This window comes from Pyrus communis, chromosome 6, assembly GCF_041283825.1.
Source record: "Pyrus communis isolate YQ-2024b chromosome 6, ASM4128382v1, whole genome shotgun sequence".
Lineage (NCBI taxonomy): Eukaryota > Viridiplantae > Streptophyta > Magnoliopsida > Rosales > Rosaceae > Pyrus > Pyrus communis.
Window position 1 is genome coordinate 24,410,241 of NC_142570.1, and position 17,979 is coordinate 24,428,219.

Consider the following 17,979-nt stretch of genomic DNA (forward strand, 5'->3'; position numbering starts at 1 on the left):
CAGCATGCCTGCTTGCAGATTTTAGGTGTTTGGTGACTACAATGAACAACACATTCACATAACAATCACTAAAGTTCAGAAACAAAAAAGGTAAAGATAAATAAATTGATGTTACCTTTAAATTCTTGTGCTAATAACTTTTTTTACTATAAACTTATGTATGCCATGAAAATGCACAACAAAGTCGAAAAAACAAACACAAACACAAGTAAGAATAAAAAACATCATCGAGAATCTTCCAATGCGAAAAAAATTTACGAAAGACGTAAAGGAGAAGTGAAATTAAGGAAAATAATATTAAAAGCAATTAATAAACATACCAAAGGATTATAGTGCTTTGTAGCAACAAAACAAACTGTCAAATATGAGAATACATCACTCCAGTGACAAGTATTTGCGTGAACAAACAAATGTTGAAAATGAGTAATTCCAAGTTCCAACAACCTTTTAATTCAATTGAAATGATATGTTCTTAAACATTTTTCTGTTACAAATTATTGTATAGAGCATAATTAGCATCTTATAGGTATATATTGGTTGCCAATGTACTAGGAAGTCTCAGTGGCATTCTTATTACAGATCCATGATAAGACTTGTTATTGATAGGCTTTTGTTCCATAGCAGCATCTTTCAAAGGGATTTTTTTTTTTCATTTGTAAGTTAAAAGATTTAGGTAAGTAATTGGAATAGTCATAATCTAGTGTTACGTTTAAAATTAAATTGTAATTTTACGTCTCGTTTCATAAACTGTATTTTCCAATGTTATAGGTTAAATAATCGAAGAAAAATACCGTGACTGTTCCTTACTTGATTTTCCATTCTTGATGGGATAGGATGATCATATAGTAGCAAATGTCACCATGAGAACCTTTTAAGATTATTGGTTCTGTAATTGACAATGAGCTTGTTTTTGTGGTTATAGAGGTAGTCACTACCCTACTTAGATGGATTGATAAGCCACACAACGACATTTTGGATCCTAACTCAGGTCACATGTTTAAGATACTTAATTTTTTGTTAGGATGTCCTCAATGGTTGTTCGTATGTAGAGTCTCAAAACATTTTTGACTCTCCATGGAACACCAAAAATGTTTTGAAACTTTAAATACGAATAACCAATGAGGACATTCCAAATAAAAAATTTAAGCATCTCAGACATGTGGCCCAAGTTGGAATCCAAAATATCTAAGATGCTTAAGTATTTAAAGTTTTAAAACATGTCTACTAAAAAATTTAACAATATTTTGGATTCCAACTCGGGCCTCATATCTAAGATGCTTAAATTTTTTATTAGACACATTTTAAAACTTTAAATACTTAAGCATCTTAGACATGTGGCCTGAGTTAGGATCCAAAATGTCGTTGTGTGGCTCAACAATCCATCTGAGTAGGGTAGTGACTACCTCTATAACCACAAAAACAAGCTTATCGGAAATCTATCCTCAAAGATTCTAAATCAACAGTGACACGTGGTGCGACAACATTAGTTAAAAATCTTTTCTAAAATCTATCCTTAACGATTCTAAACTGGTAACGACATGTGGCTCGAAGGAATTGGATAAAAATCTTATCGAAATCTATCACAAAAAATTGTACTTTCAGATAAAGACATTTAGCATGACAAGATCGATTAAAAATCCTATCCTAAATTACAAAATAAAAATATTTTTTTATTATTTTATAAAATAAAAAAAATACTAATATTTTAATATGAATTGATTGAGCTATTCAGTATAGGGATGAAAATGCAGTAGGTAATTACTGTTCATTAAAAGCAGTTATTATTCACTTAAGGGGATTGAAGTACCTACCGCTAATGAGAACTTTTACGCATTGTAACTGCCCTTAAGAAAAGAAAAAACATGGGGAATGCTTTCCCATAAATTGCTTTTCGCAAAACCAAACGGAGCCTAAGAGCTACATTCAACTATATTTCATTAGTTGACGCGATAAACACTATTTTAAAATTTGTTAAACTATTTATTTTCTTAATAAATTTTAAAATATAATTAAAATTAGCATTAGTTTTAGTTCATACCACTGTATAGGAAAATGACAGATTAAACAAAAATAAAAAATGAAAACTATTGAAAGTGTTACTGTTTTTGGGTAAATAATCAATGAAGAATTGAAAGCGTATCTACTAATGTGATACAGCTGCCCACATCAATTTCTTACTCTTTTACTCCTACGTCACAGAAATATTTGCTAAACAAAAATAATAACAATATCAAAGACCCAGAACAAAGCAGATTCCAAGTGCACCCCAGCACTAAAACAAAATAAAATATAAGATTCATAGGATATAAATAAAACCCAATTAAATTTATTTAAGAATTTAAAAAAGTTTAAGAATTTAAGAATTTAGAATGGAAAAGGAAGGAAAGGTTACCCAAAGCATCCAATTGTTGCTTCTTGGAAAAACCAGGTGGTCTGCCTCTTGATTTCTTGGTGGAAGTGGAATTGGGTGGTGGTGAGGCAGAACCTCCTCCAAAAGGAAGGGCAGGAGCAGGAGGAGAAAATGCTCCACCACTGGGCTGGGTGACGGTCACAGGCGGGGCTCATGGTGATAGAGCCAATGACATTGTGCCATCTCGCCCATACTTCCTGGGCCTCCCTCTCTTCTTCTTCATAGGCTCAGTACCCATGTTCATGTTAAGCCCAGCAGTAGCAGCAGCAGCAGCAGTGGCCATAACTGCACCCTCTCCGGCGCCCCCTGCACAACAGCACCTCCGCCGGAAGCGGCGGCTGAGGACTGATAAGCAGGTGAGGTGGCAGCGGCGACAGGTTTGTAGAGAGCGGAGCCGCCGTCAGGACTGAAGTTCCACCGCATGCTCTGAATGGCGGACTCTGACTGAAGAGGACTTTTCTGCAGAAACGGCTCCCTACTGGTCATCACTCCCGTCTCAGATCCTGACATTTTTTCTTTTCTTCTTCTTATTTTATTTTATTTTATTTTTAAATTCGCAATTTTCGCTTGTACTAAAATTCCATCAAACCAAAATCCCTGAAAAAAAAAAGCAGATCAGTACAAAGAAATTTACCATTTCCTTATCACCGCAATTTACAAACCCTAATCTACATTCTACACACATAACGAATAAATAAATAAATAAAAGTTTTCTTTCAAACAGAAATTAGTATTATTCAATTTAGTATCTGAATTCTTCAAGAACCAGTAAAACAAAATGGAAAACCAAAGTAGAAGCAGAAGAAGAAGATGGTGGTAGATTCGAAGTAAGTTCATTCTGCCAAAAGTATCTAAACCCTAACCCTGACAGCAACTACCCGTCAATCTGGGAGTAAAAACCAAAAGCCCAACTTAATTTACACAACCAACAACAAACCCTAATAACTTCCAGAATTACAAGACCTGGAAAAAAAATTACATTTGCTTTTTTTTTTTTTTTTCAAATATCAGCACAGATCAAGCAAAATTCAGCATTTTACTTCCACCACAATTTGTTTTTTTAGAAAAATAAGATATATTTTTTGCCAATTTACAGTGAAAGAATCATTAAGAAAATTCAGTAAAAATTAAGGAAAATCGAAAACTAAGCCCAAAAAATACTTTCGACTTACCAATAATTCAGAAAAATTAGGGCGACACGCAAATAAGCCCTTTTTCTAAGAAATGCGAATATTTGGTTATATTTTAATTTGCATATTTTCTTAAGGAATTGTTATTGACATCCTAAAATTTTTATTCTATACTCCAAACTTTCTATATTTAGAAATAAAAATACACCTGTGAGGAGTATAGAATGAAAATTTGGAGTACCTAAAACTTCCCATTTTTTAAACTATGAAGAAGGATAGAGAGAGATAGATTTGAGAGATTTTGATTTTAGTGTGTGATTTCTTAGGATGGATGATGGATTATATGGAGAAAAAAAGAAAGAATTAAGTTATAGATAATGTCACGTGACACGCTGTGATTTGTTAAAAATATTATCGAAATCTATTCTCAAAGATTCTAAACAGATAATAACACCTAACGCGGCGGGATTGGTTAAAAGTCTTATAAAAAATCTATGTTGAACAATTCTAAAAAGGTAATAACAAGCGGCTTGATGGAATTGGATAAAAATCTTTCGAAATCTATTTGAACTATATATACTTTCGGATAAAGACACATGACGTAACGAAATCTATTAAAAATCCTATCCAAAATTACAAAATAAAAATATTTTTTATTATTTTATAAAATAAAAAATACTAATATTTTAATATAAATTACATGAGCTATTCAGTGTAGGGTGAAGATGTAATAGACAATTATTATTCAATAAAGTTAGTTATTCACTTGAGGGGATTTAATTACATATTACTAATGGGATAAGGATCCCTGCCGAATCCTCTTTGTGGGGATCCCGAAGATCAAATAATCATGTCTGTTCATTATACATCGTGCGATCAAAAATTATTTCAAATTCAAAATTTAATATAAATAGTACCTAACGAAAACTGATCTAATCTACGATGAATTGACATAATTACTTGATCCCATGATCCCCAAAAGAGGATTCGACGGAGATCTTGATCCTTGCTAATGAGAGCCTTTACGCATTGGAATTGCGCTTCAGAAAAAACATGGGGAATGCTTTCGCATAAATTGTTTTTCGAACGGAGCCTAAGAGTTATATTCAGCTATATTTCATTAGTGAAAAACACTATTTTAAAATTTGTTAAACAATTTATTTTCTTAATAAATTTTAAAATATAATTAAAATTATCATTAGTTTTAGTTCATACCACTGTATAGGAAAATGACAGATTAAACAAAAATAAAAAATGAAAACTATTTGAAAGTGTTTTTGGGTAAATAATCAATGAAGAATTGAAAGCATACAGACTCGCCACATCAATTTCTTTTGTTGTGATCTGATTTCTCACTTTTATTGTGATCTGAGTTGGGAGTTGGGAGTTCTGATTCGATTAAACAATCTTACTCATTCACTCTTACAGAAGAGAGAGAGAGAGAGTGAGAGTGAGAGAGAAGATGCACCTGAGCGAGAACGAAGGCATAGAGGGCAACACTTTTGTGGTCAGCGGTGGGTTGGGCTTCGTAGGCTCCGCACTCTGCTTGGAGCTGCTCCGGAGAGGTGCTCACCAAGTCCGAGCCTTTGATCTCCGCACAGCTTCTCCTTGGTCCGATCGCCTCCGCCAGCACGGCGTCCACTGCGTCCAAGGTTTAGTCTTCCTCCCAATTCTAATTTCGTTTCTTTTTCCCTTCTCTTTTTTCTTAATCTAATAACCATTTCGTTTTCAGTTCCTGTTTTCACTTTTGGGTTTTATTGGAAGTTTTTATATTTATGAAAACGTATGAATTATGAATGTGTAGGGGATGTAACCCAGAAAAAGGATGTGGAAAAAGCTCTGCGGGGAGCAGACTGTGTGTTCCACCTTGCTTCGTATGGCATGTCAGGAAAAGAAATGCTGCAGTTCGGTCGTGTCGATGAGGTCAACATAAATGGAACCTGCCATATCTTGGACGCGTGTCTCGAGTTCGGGATTCAAAGGCTTGTTTATGTGAGCACATATAATGTTGTGTTTGGGGGACGGGAGATTGTCAATGGGAACGAGGCCTTGCGCTATTTCCCTATGGACAACCATGTCGATCCATATGGCCGGAGTAAATCAATTGCCGAGCAGTTGGTCTTAAAGTACAATGCTCGTCCTTTCAAGTAAGTAAGTATTTTCAATTGCAATCGTTCTTAATGTCTTATTCCAGTAAGTGTTCGATAGTGTTTGTTAGTAAGGACACTCTAGTGTACTTGGAATTTGTTTGTCTTAGGTTCAGTGTACGAGAAACGAGCAAGAGATGGTGTTGGTTACTTTATGGTCATTCTAGTGTGATGGGAATTTGTGTCTTAGGATATGTGTGTTAACGAAAGAGTGTTGTATTCGCGACACAACCTTTTCTGTGCGTGATGAATTTGTTTAACTTAGGATATGTGCGCGAAGGAGTGTTGTATTCGCTTCTCCCATAATTATTTTATCGTAGCTTGATTATATATTGAGGACTGGTTGTTTCAATCTCATATAGGAAGAAGACTGGGAAGTGTCTTTATACCTGTGCAGTTCGTCCAGCTGCTATCTATGGACCAGGTGAAGAAAGGCACTTTCCAAGGATAGTGTCTCTGGCAAAGTTAGGCCTGATTCCGTTCAAAATTGGCGAACCAAATGTGAAAACAGACTGGATTTATGTGGATAATCTAGTACTTGCGCTGATAATGGCAAGCATGGGACTTTTGGATGACATTCCTGGGAAAAATAAAGAAGGGCATCCCATAGCTGCTGGCCAGCCCTATTTTGTGTCTGACGGTAACAACGCAGCCCTTACATTATCTCTATTAATTTAGTTGCTTTTATTTCTCATCCTGTTAACTGGTTTGCCAATACGGATAAGTTTAAAAGTCTTAAGAGTCTAGATACATATTATTGTACTAAAATCTCTCTTTCTTAGACATTATGAGTAATATTATTATCTGAAATGTAAAAGGAAAAAACCAACCTTTCTTACAGGGTCTCCAGTCAACAGCTTTGAGTTCATCCGACCTTTGCTGAGAAGCTTGAAATATGACCTACCTAATGCTTCTTTGTCTGTACCTCGTGCGCTTCTTTTGGGAAGGGTTTTCTGGGCAGTCTATACTCTATTATATCCATGGTTGAATCGATGGTGGCTTCCGCAGCCTTTCATCCTTCCTGCTGAAGTTTACAAGGTTTGCTTATTCCTTCCTTTTCTAGTGTTTGGCTGAATAGATTTGGTTAATGCATATATCCATTCAAAATTCTACCCTCTCAATTTTCAACAATAAGGTCTGCAATGGAGAGGGTTAATATAATTTTGGTTTAAGTCGAAAAGACTGTCCATCTAGCACACATGACTTCCCTCGTCTTAATTATAATTTCTGATTCACCGGACCGTATTTACTTGTTCACTGTTTGAAGTGATACCGTGGTTACGTTCTTTTATCTCAAGGGCGTGGCAAGCTTCTATATCCTGATTATCAGTTTCTCTTGGCTATATTGGTTCATCCCGAGAGAAATCAAGCTCTAAGAAATAGCGTGACTCGAATCATATGAGAAAACCATCAATTGATTAAAGGGACACCTCACACTCAGATATTTTTGTTAGTTTGGACGTGGTATTATTGATTGAGACTGTACATCTATATCGTATGTAGACACGTGTTGTGAATCCAATTATTTTTATTCAGTCACTGCCAACATTTGCTGAATTCGTTATATTACAGGTTGGCGTTACACATTACTTCTCTTTCCTTAAGGCTAAGGAGGAACTTGGATATGTCCCAATGGTGACTCCTCGAGAGGGCATGGCTGCTACAATCTCGTACTGGCAAGAGAGGAAACGGAAAACTCTGGATGGCCCAACAATTTACACATGGCTATTTTGTGTGATCGGAATGGCCACGCTGTTTTGTGCTGCTTATTTGCCAGACATTGGGCCAGTGCCACTCTTCAGAGCTATTAGCCTCTTCGTCTTCCGGTCAATGCGAGTATTAAGGATTGCATTCCTTGTAGCTGCAGCACTACACATCGTAGAGGGTGTGTACGCGTGGCACCTGGCCAAAAGGGTGGACCCTGCTAACTCAAGAGGATGGTTTTGGCAGACATTTGCGCTTGGGTTTTTCTCCTTACGTTTTCTGTTGAAGAGAGCCCGGAAGGCAGGAGCTCCTTAATCAGCAGCATGCCTGCAGTGTAGTACAATTGTATGACGGTGGTTTTATGTATGTGTTGTGTAAAAGAACATGGCCTCCATGACTTGAGAGGTAGAAAAACAGCTATGTTTCCGAAGAAAGTTGAAGCAATACTATTCTCTTCGTTTCCAAGTTTCCGAAGCCGGAAACAAATGCAAATGACTGTTGTTTTTGGTTCCTTTAAGCATTCACATTTGTTTCTCGTGGTAGGAGAAAATAAAACTGAAGTTACTTAGGAGCAGGGATTGGATAGAAATTTCAACAATTTTAAGTTCATGACAAGGACATGCGCGGACGACTCTTAATCGTTGATTCAGGTGAAGCTCACAATATGGGCAATGATCATTTCTAATAACTTCACACGACGTGTAAATAAAATTAAAGCAAGAAAGGGATAGAGGGGAAAAAATAAAATTAAAGCATATTACATTAGAGAACAGGTCGAAGTTGAGCAGGATAATCCAAGGGTCAACAAAGATTACAACAAGCGAAACGCGTGATAAACTAGATCACTAACTCATCCTAATTAATCATTAATCTTAATAATTAAGTCCTACAATCACAAGACTTAATCTACTTTCTAATTCACACACACCTCTTGCTACCTGGTTGACACTTTTCAGCCGGCCATTTCTCCTCTATAAGGTCAAGCTGCAAAGTATTCTACATTCCTTATTCTACTAGTCATACAACACACGGCGCTGAAACTACAACGGGTTCCTGCCCTATAGACTCGAATAAAGTTAAGAAAAACAACATCCGCTGATCATGCCTACTGCACAAATTAGTGAAAAGGCCTGCCTCGAGTTTTACCAAACCGTTCACTTCCATGGCATGCTTGACATGCCTTGCGGGTTATTGTTATTGCAGGTTCCTGTGCTCTGGTTAAGCGGACTTCCAGGCCCGCCTGAAGATTCACTGAGAGTTCCACGTGACTGGGAGCTACTTGCCCCTGTTGGCCCACTGCCCGGATCAAACTTCGGTGCTACAGATGAAGGCTCCATTTGGTTTGCCGTCTTTGATTCTTTCCGACCATCTGCAGCAAAACTTCCGACTACCACCTGCAATGGATTGGGAATCCCCAAAATCACTGATTCTATTATGGAAAATAAAATATGGCTCGTACTATGTCTAGATTCAAAATTTATAAACCCACACGTCATGGAAAATCTTCCAACATGCTCCATTTCCTTCAACTATTAATTTTCACATAACAAGTACAAACTAAAAATAAAACATACCTGAACAGGGCAGGCAGCAGTCAGAAGACCTGCCACACCCCCACCTAAAACTCGGCCATCTGGGCCAGATAACGACACACTTAAGCCCCCAGTTCTACTCCGTTGACCACCAATTTCAGATAGAAGAAACGAGCCTGAGAGTGACAGAATTTCAAACCTCCCCTGCATATGAAAATTCATATGATAAAACGGAATTAGCAGGAGAGAACTCATAGGTAGAAATTATACATACGATGAACCCAATCCCCATGGTAATTACCAAATGATTAACAGAAATTTAATGATAATTACTCATGGAAAAACAATAACTTTGGCGTTTAACTCAATTTTGTGACGAATTGTGACACATACTGAATCTTACATCTGACTGAAGAGCAAACAAGCTTTTAATTACATGCTCCTAGAGGGGAACCCAGATAGTAACTATTTCATTAATTTAAACCTTCGGTGTTCCAAAGTTCTCAAACCAAACATAAATAATCATGTCAGAACATGGCGACATAAACTCATCAGTATAGGCGTAGTCATGTATCGTAACATAAACACAACTGTTCCTAGAGAGACTTGGAATATTAATCCACAGTAAATGCTCCCAGAGAACAGCTATTGAGGCCCAGCATACAACAAAACTGTATGAAAAAGTCAACGTATCATATGTAAAGGTTCAACTTGGATACAAGGAAGGGCCAACAGACAAGACAAAGCAATCTTACAAACCTCATATGTTACAGTTCCACCAGATGTGGCCGGTTGGCGAAGAGTCACATTAGAGATGGCTCCAGTTGCAGACAAGATGCAAACAGCTCTAGGACCATTCTGAGAGAATGACATTATTTTTGACCATACATCCTGAAAGGTTAAATGCATCAAAATTTAAATTCAATATAGTGTAATCAACTAGAAAAATGACGAGTATGCCATCCAAACAATAAAGCAGGTGCGCATGTAAAATTAGCGACATTCAATCATATTAGCTGCTAGCTCACTGATGATGAGCTCTTGAGGTGGGATCTGACCATGACATGGCAAATGATACCCTCAGGAGAACTTTGTGATTAAAGTTCTAAATTCCCAGAAAATTGTGAAGGAAAGCATAATACTCCGATGGCCCAATTACTCCCTAAATAGTAAATCTAGATGTTCAGTTCCTATGTTATGCAAATTTAAGAAACCGGAATTATTTGAATTTGGAACTAAATATTTGAATTAAATGTACCAAGCATTGCCAACCATTGGAACTAAATATCGTTAATTGCAACAGACGAAGCAGTCAGAACTTCAGTTGACAGAAAAAAGGAGCTTAACAAGATTCAGTGAGTGATAAATCACACATGCATTTACCGTATCGAAGGACATGCATAATCAGTCAAATAAAGAAGTTCATAATAAGAAAGAGATCAGCTACTCAGGATATAGAGAACATGGAAACTGTAAGGACAAGAACTAGTTTAAAGTCGCAGAGAGATATATTATGCAATCAAATAAAATTTCTAGCTCAAAAACTACTCAGACTAAGCATGGATGCATTGATGATCAACCAGGGAATACGAAAACAAAGTTATTAAAGAAAGAAAAGGGCAAGTAGAAACCTCCCCAGCTTTTACAGTGATAACATGTGGCGTAAATCCAAATCCCGGAGATCCTACAAACAGTAAAACAAAGTAAACCATAGTACAGTAATCATTATATAGTTATTTGCAGCGAAAAAGCAACATTAAAATTGGCCTTAGAAAGGGAAACATTAAAACAAGATCCATAGCCACTGGATGCATGCATCTATAAGTTATATAATGAACCAGTAAAACAAATTTTGTTTAGTTGACAATACAGCAATCCAGGGCAGATAAGTAAATTTGATATATAAGAATCTCAAGCATACCACCTTTGTTGTACCCCTTTCTATTTATTAAAGGCCATCCGCAAATATATCCCTTATTATTAAATCCATTCATTTGCTGTCAGAAACCCAAACGGGAACAACTTCCAGATTTCCATACAGATGATATTAAGTAAAAAATTACAAAAAAGTACATACAACTAAGTTTTTTCGTATCTGGATACATAAAACCAAGTCAAAGCCACTGTAAAGTTGGCTGAAACCCCAACCTACGTCACAGAAAATTTGCCAAACAAAAATAATAACAATATCAAAGACCCAGAACAAAGCAGATTCCAAACGCACCCCAGCACTAAAACAAAATAAAATATAAGATTCATAGGATATAAATAAAACCCAATTGAATTTAAAATTTTAAGAATTTAAGAATTTAGAATGGAAAAGGAAGGAAAGGATACCCAAAGCATCCAGTTGTTGCTTCTTGGAAGAACCAGGTGGTCTGCCTCTTGATTTCTTGGTGGAAGTGGAAGTGGGTGGTGGTGAGGCAGAACCTCCTCCAGGAGGGGCAGGGGCAGGAGGGAGAGGAGGAGGAGAAAATGCTCCACCACTGGGCTGGGTGACGGTCACAGGCGGGGCTGATGGTGATAGAGCCAATGCCATTGTGCCATCTGGCCCATACTTCCTGGGCCTCCCTCTCTTCTTCTTCATAGGCTCAGTACCCGTGTTCATGTTAAGCCCAGCAGCAGCAGCAGGGGCCATAACTGCACCTTCTCCGGCGCCCCCCGGCACAACAGCACCTCCGCCGGAAGCGGCGGCTGAGGACTGATAAGCAGGTGAGGTGGCGGCGGCGACAGGTTTGTAGAGAGCGGAGCCGCCGTCAGGACTGAAGTTCAACCGCATGCTCTGAATGGCAGACTGTGACTGAAGAGGACTTTTCTGCAGAAACGGCTCCCTACTAGTCATCACTCCCGTCTCAGATCCGGACATTTTTTCTTTTCTTTTTTTTTTCTTTTAATTTAATTTTTTTTTATATATTCGCAATTTTCACTGGTACTAAAATTCCATCAAACCAAAACTCCTGAACACAATTAAAAAAGAAAAAGAAAAAGCAGATCAGTACAAAGAAATTTACCATTTTCTTATCACCACAATTTACAAACCCTAATCTACATTATACACACTAAATGAATAAATAAATAAATAAAAACTTTTCTTTCAAACAGAAATTGTTATTCAATTTATCTGAATTTTTCAAGAACAGTAAAACAAAAATGAAAACCAAAGCAGAAGCAGAAGAAGAAGATGGTGTTAGATTCCAAGTAAGCTCATTCTGCCAAAAGTATCTAAACCCTAACCCTGACAGCAACTACCCACCAATCTGGGAGTAAAAACCAAAAGCCCAACTTAATTTACACAACCAACAACAAACCCTAATAACTTCCAGAATTACATGACCTGGAAAAAAAATTACATTTGCTTTTTTTTTCAAGTATCAGAACAGATCAAGCAAAATATTTTAACATTAAAGCTTAAACGAAACAAAATTCAGCATTTTACTTCCACCAACGAACAATTTGTTTTTTAGAAAAATAAGATATATTTTTTGCCAATTTACAGTGAAAGAATCATTAAGAAAATACAGTGAAAATAAAGGAAAATAAAAAAATAAGCCCAAAAAATACGTTCGACTTACCAATAATTCAGAAAAATTACGGCGACGCGCAAATTCTAGGGTTCCGGACCGAAAACACAGAGCGGCTCCGAAGCCCTTTTTCTAAGAAATGCGAGAAATCTGAATATTTGGTTATATTTTAATTCGGATATTTTTTATTTTCTTTTTATTTCGTGCCTTTTCCTCTACGGACTTTAATTAGAAATTAGTCACTTGCACACGCCAAAACGTGTGTCAATTGATCTTTTATTTTTATGTTAAATTATATATTTTTATTTTTAAATTAAAATATTTTTTCCTTATTTCAAATAATAGTAATAAAATAAAGATTATTTCCAACTTTTGAATTAATATTTAAAAATTCAATATATACTAAAACTGAAAAACAACTGAAATGCTGTTCATAAGCACAATGTTCGTTCAATTTTGCCCTCACATACTTAACCAAATTTCGATTTTGTCCCTCGGATTTCTTTTTTATTTTATTTTTCTTCCTTCTCCCCTCTTTCGCTTCCCTCTCGCTCGATCCTTTTTGCTTTTGGTCATTCTTTATCTCCTCCTTCGCCAAACCACAATGCCGTTTCTTCTCATCGTCGACGTCCCCCACCTCGGCGACCTCGCCATCACCCGACGAGCTTCCTTTCACCGTCTCGACAGCGCACCTCACCCAGCTCGATTCACTAACTCTGAGGAAGACTCTCAGAAATCCAAAAGAAAAAAATTAGCTTGGTTTTGATCTCTTAATTTGGGTTGTGTAGATTTGGTTTGATCTCTTAATTTGTGTTGTGTAAATTTTGTTTGAACTAATTTGGGTTGGGCAACGGAAGCAAATAATTATTTGAATGAATTAATTTAGCTTGGTTTGTGCATATTTCGTTTGAATTAATGTAGATTATAGATATTTCGTTTGAAGTTTGAACCGACTCTCACTAGATTTCGTTTGAAATTAATTTGGGTATTTTCAAAGGAACGAATGTTTGTTGGTGGCTGTCATGAGATCATGGATTTTTCCTTATTTATTTATTTGTAATATTTAAACTTCCTAACATTTGGATTTATGTTTGGTAGTTTTCTGATTCACGTTTGTATTTTGATTTTTGAATTGCAATTTGTAGGTATGTGAATCGTAAGTTTAGCATTTCAAGGCATATAGGATACGAACTTTATGTTGATAAATAGTTAGGTGGGATTAGAGGAGACAGTTGGTGAAGGAAATTGGGATTGAATTTGGTTCGCAGCGAATCAAGTCGTTTTTAGTGAAACCCTTTTCTTGGTTTGCTTATACTTTTCATTGGAAAGGTTTTTACTATTTTTATGTGTGAGTTCAATTGTTTAGATTTACCCAAATCATATATTGCAAGGCGGCTTCCTTATAGTTTGTGTTAGGCTAACTATTTGAACTGTCTACCAAATCTTTTGCATGTAAATAGTATGTACGTACACATCAATTATTATCTTTTGTATGAAAATAGTACTTTATACAAAAAATTTATATGATTTTTAATCTTGCAGCATCGCGTGGGTATCATTTGCCAGTTTTAATTTAAATACAATTTGCTGCTTCAATGGTGTTGGGTAAAACTTTTAGCCCTAAATTATTAAGGAATGAAATTTATGCTAAATTATGTCCATTAAAGTACTTTAAAAAAAAAAATTAGGTAGGCCATCATAATTTAACTTTATGAATGTTTAATTTTAAAACATTTAGATTTCGATAAATAATGAAAAATTACTAAATTGATTTTTTTTTACTACGACGATATATTTTACACTCAGGAAATAGTGGGTTGATTAAGTCACACAATACGCAACCTAATTTGACATCAAATTAGGTCATCTACAATATTTGAATCTAAGACCCCTTACTTACAAATTAAGAGTAATACCACTAGACATATGTATTGAGTGGCAAAGAGACTATTTTTAGAAACAAAGTGTTGCACTTCGCCGTTGATTAAGTTTTGGACCGTTAGATTTTATTTTTTTTACCTTTAGATTTGATCACATTTGATATCACCCCTTGAATTCAATGTACTTATAAATTCAAAATTTAAAATTAAATACTTTTTAATCTGAGTTGTCAGAGCATCCAACGGTCCAAGAATCTATGACGTTCAATCAAAATAAAGCAATCAGGATTGCACATGGGTAGTGAAAACACCTTCATGCTGGGCCCCACTTCCCCTCAACGTTGTCCCCTTTTCCTTGCATTTGGCACGTTTTCTTGCTTTTAGCGCGTCAATCTTTTGCACTCTCTCTTTGTCTAAGTGCGTCTATGCACACATTGGGTCAGACTTTTATAACTAAGCATCTTTCTTGGGTTAAATTTGCCAAAAAATTAAAAAAAAAATCAAATTTTAATCCAAAATTTATTTTTGGCCGAAAGTTGGAGCAACCTGGGGGGTTAACATCTAAATTTTAGGTTTGGTGAATTTGTTTGAAAATTATTATTTTAGACGTAACTAATTAATTTTTTTAAATTTTAAAGTTCTAATTAAGAAAAAGACAAAATTTAATATTTTGAATATTTTATTATTTTTGTCCTTTCCCTTAATATACAGAGAAGCAAGTAAAAGCCAAGGCCTAATTTGCAGTTTTGCATTCGTACAAAAATAAATAAATAATTTAATTTGCATTTACTCTCCAACGCCTTCATTGCCATCTGCTTTTTCTTTGGTTGACCATCCATCAATTCCTTTTGAAATTGAAATATTTGTTTACTGCCTACGTGGTCCTTCAAATCAAGCGAGTATCTTGCATTTCTTGCACTCCACTATCAACTCTCAACCTATTTGGATGTCTTCTTTTTTTCTTTTTTCTTTTTTTTTATTTGTTGGCAAATGTGACTTCATCAACAACCCAACATCTATACAAAATAGGAGGCTCAATTACAAGTCCAGGACAAAATAAAAATAAGACCTCCAAGCAAAACAAAGCCCAAACAGGAAACAAAAAATGAAAAACTAATGGAAACACCCTAGAAAACTTTCATTTAACCATAAGAACAAATAATTTTAAAAATGGCAAGGTTGCCCTTGAAAACCTTTTGACAGAAAAAGGCAAAACTATCCCAATCTCCAACATCCATTGAAAGGCACATGCTCTTCATCAAAGCAAATACAAATGACAAAGTTATGGGCTCCAGGAAACAAGCTGACACACCCCGATCGAGATCAGGACATGCTGACTTTCACGTGGAAGTGACGTAACTATGTGCACAGTGCGGAAGCTAATAAATAATAATAAAAGTACGAAAAAAAAAAAAACCAGCTATGCACAACGTAAGAACATACATGTGCAAGCGTAAGTGAAAAACAAATTCAGAGCACGGAAGACCTAATGCAGTCCGAGAGAAACAATACTACATAGACACACCCAAAGGTGGTCCTACACTGGTGATAATCTGTCAGATATGCCGGGGAAATCCTCTGGGGAGCCACCAAAATTGCTAGCCAACTAGAACCTGGAGGGGCGCAAAACAAAAAGCGTGAGTGGGCAAAAACAAAGCTTTCCAAAAACCATTTCATAAACAAAGTTCTAACCCCTTGCCATAAAACCTGTATACTTCCCAGAAATATAATATACATATATATAAATCATGCTCGGAAATATGCCATGTCAAATGCCTCTAAATAGAATGCAAGTGCTCAGGAAATGTCAAATCAATGCCATGTAATCTGTCAGCCAGAGTCACCTAACGTGACTTGTACGGCTGAATCTAGAGCTCAAATATCCATCTCACTAAATATACCTGCACACGAGTCGGAACCACCTAAAGTGTTTTGTACGATAGGACTGGGTGTAATATAAGTACGCTCAAGTGCTACGATCACGTGAAGGCTGGACGAATAATCGCGGGTCACCTACGAGTCGGAACCACCTAAAGTGGTCTATACGACAGGACTGTGCACCTAACTTGGATCCAAGATGAGCGTGTGGTGCGGGAGGTGAACTTCACGTGAAGGATTGTGACCAACTCTGGGTGGGAGCACTAACACCGGGGGTGCAGGTTATGAGCTCTCTATGCATCTCAAATCACTACTGAACATAAGCATAAACCATACTCACCTGGCACTTATCTGTGCGCCCACAACACCAACATACAGATATATATATATATATATATGCTACTAATAATGGATAAACAAACGGCAAACATAATGCATGGCATATAAATGTATAAACGTTTCCATTCACTTTCTGGGAAAAACGTAAGTATATAGGTATATACGGAAAACCAAAAGCCCACTCACTGATATGTAGAAGGGTCGTCACCCCCTTACCTCGAGTGACCGCGCTCGTCCTCGGGATAGGTCTCACCTATATGCGTAACAACTATAAAAACGTTAATTTTAAAGTACATAACCAACATCACGAAATAACTTCTCATACAATACTCAAATGGGGTGTATGAATACACCAACGTGATCTACTTAACCTCAGGAACATCCCCATATTTTTAGAAAATTTTTCCAACGCCGCACGCGCCGGCCAAGGCACGGCCACACACGCCGCCCACGCGCAGGCACGTGCCTGGCACACTGACGGCGTCAGTTAATGCCGTCAGGAATATTCTGTTAAATCTAACTGATGCTGTTAACGCCGTTAGGAATATTCCGTCCAAACTGACGGAATATTCCGTCATCTTCTCCGGCCAAACTCCGTCGCCGTCGCTGGCGCTGGAAAACCGGGAAATTTTTAAAACCTTGTATCTTCGTTTTTCAACCAAATTTCACAAAATTGGTACCAAAATGAAGCTTACAACAAGAGGAACAAATCCATACCACTTTCAAGCACTAAAACCCACTGAATCTCGCCAGGAACACCACCAACTCTGGCCAAACTTGTAACTCACGATCCCGACGTCCAAAACCTTTAAACGAACCACCCTGAGCCTCCTAAGGACCTCACCAAGCTTCCTACAAGCTTGAAATTTCCAAAAACGCAAGAATTAACATGTGCATGAACAGTGACCAAATCGGGGGATCCCGAGTTCGACGTGAAAACGAAGGTATCCTTACTTGAAATGGGTATGGTTGAACTTCTAAGGACCTCACGAGCACGAATATGTAATTTATTTCCTCGATCTGTGAAGGGTTCAATGGTTTTGGGTGTCGTCCGTACAAAAAGAATAGGAAAAGGAGAGAAAGAGAGCTCGGGACAGGGCAGAGGGAATAGGAGAGATGGGTGATGATGATGATGGATGTGTGGCTGGGATGCAACCAACCAAAAACCCAAAACAACCACACAAACAACAATTATCCATTAGGGGCAAAACCGTCATTTCACTCATACGGTTCGAAAAATCCGGAACGGGCTGTCACACAAGCCATGCACAAGTTGACATGCAAAAAGAGGCAACCAAATTCACATGCAGTCATCAAAACAAGGCAAAAGAAGACAAATAAGTTAGACCACGTTTCAGAAACAGTGCTGACAATTTCAGCAACAGTAGAAGCAAAGTGACAAATGACAAGTACCAAAGATACGTCTACACCATTCATT

The 17,979-nt window shown here is 36.9% G+C and overlaps 2 protein-coding genes across 2 annotated transcripts; one reads left to right on the plus strand and one right to left on the minus strand.

The window, feature by feature from the left end:
• Positions 1–4,676: 4,676 nt before the first annotated feature.
• Positions 4,677–7,883, plus strand: LOC137711005 (NAD(P)-binding Rossmann-fold superfamily protein). The gene is made up of 5 exons (XM_068450193.2): positions 4,677–5,192; positions 5,345–5,687; positions 6,050–6,327; positions 6,529–6,725; positions 7,260–7,883. The coding sequence occupies exons 1-5, from the start codon at positions 5,003–5,005 to the stop codon at positions 7,704–7,706; spliced, it is 1,455 nt and encodes a 484-aa protein (XP_068306294.2). The 5' UTR covers positions 4,677–5,002; the 3' UTR covers positions 7,707–7,883.
• A 250-nt stretch (positions 7,884–8,133) lies between these two features.
• Positions 8,134–12,698, minus strand: LOC137710547 (AT hook motif DNA-binding family protein). Its single transcript, XM_068449608.2, has 6 exons — positions 12,496–12,698; positions 11,261–11,880; positions 10,555–10,607; positions 9,683–9,814; positions 8,966–9,127; positions 8,134–8,785 (listed from the first exon to the last, which is right to left on the minus strand). Exons 2-6 carry the CDS (start codon positions 11,787–11,789, stop codon positions 8,546–8,548), a joined length of 1,116 nt encoding a protein of 371 aa, XP_068305709.2. The 5' UTR covers positions 11,790–11,880; positions 12,496–12,698; the 3' UTR covers positions 8,134–8,545.
• Positions 12,699–17,979: the final 5,281 nt, after the last annotated feature.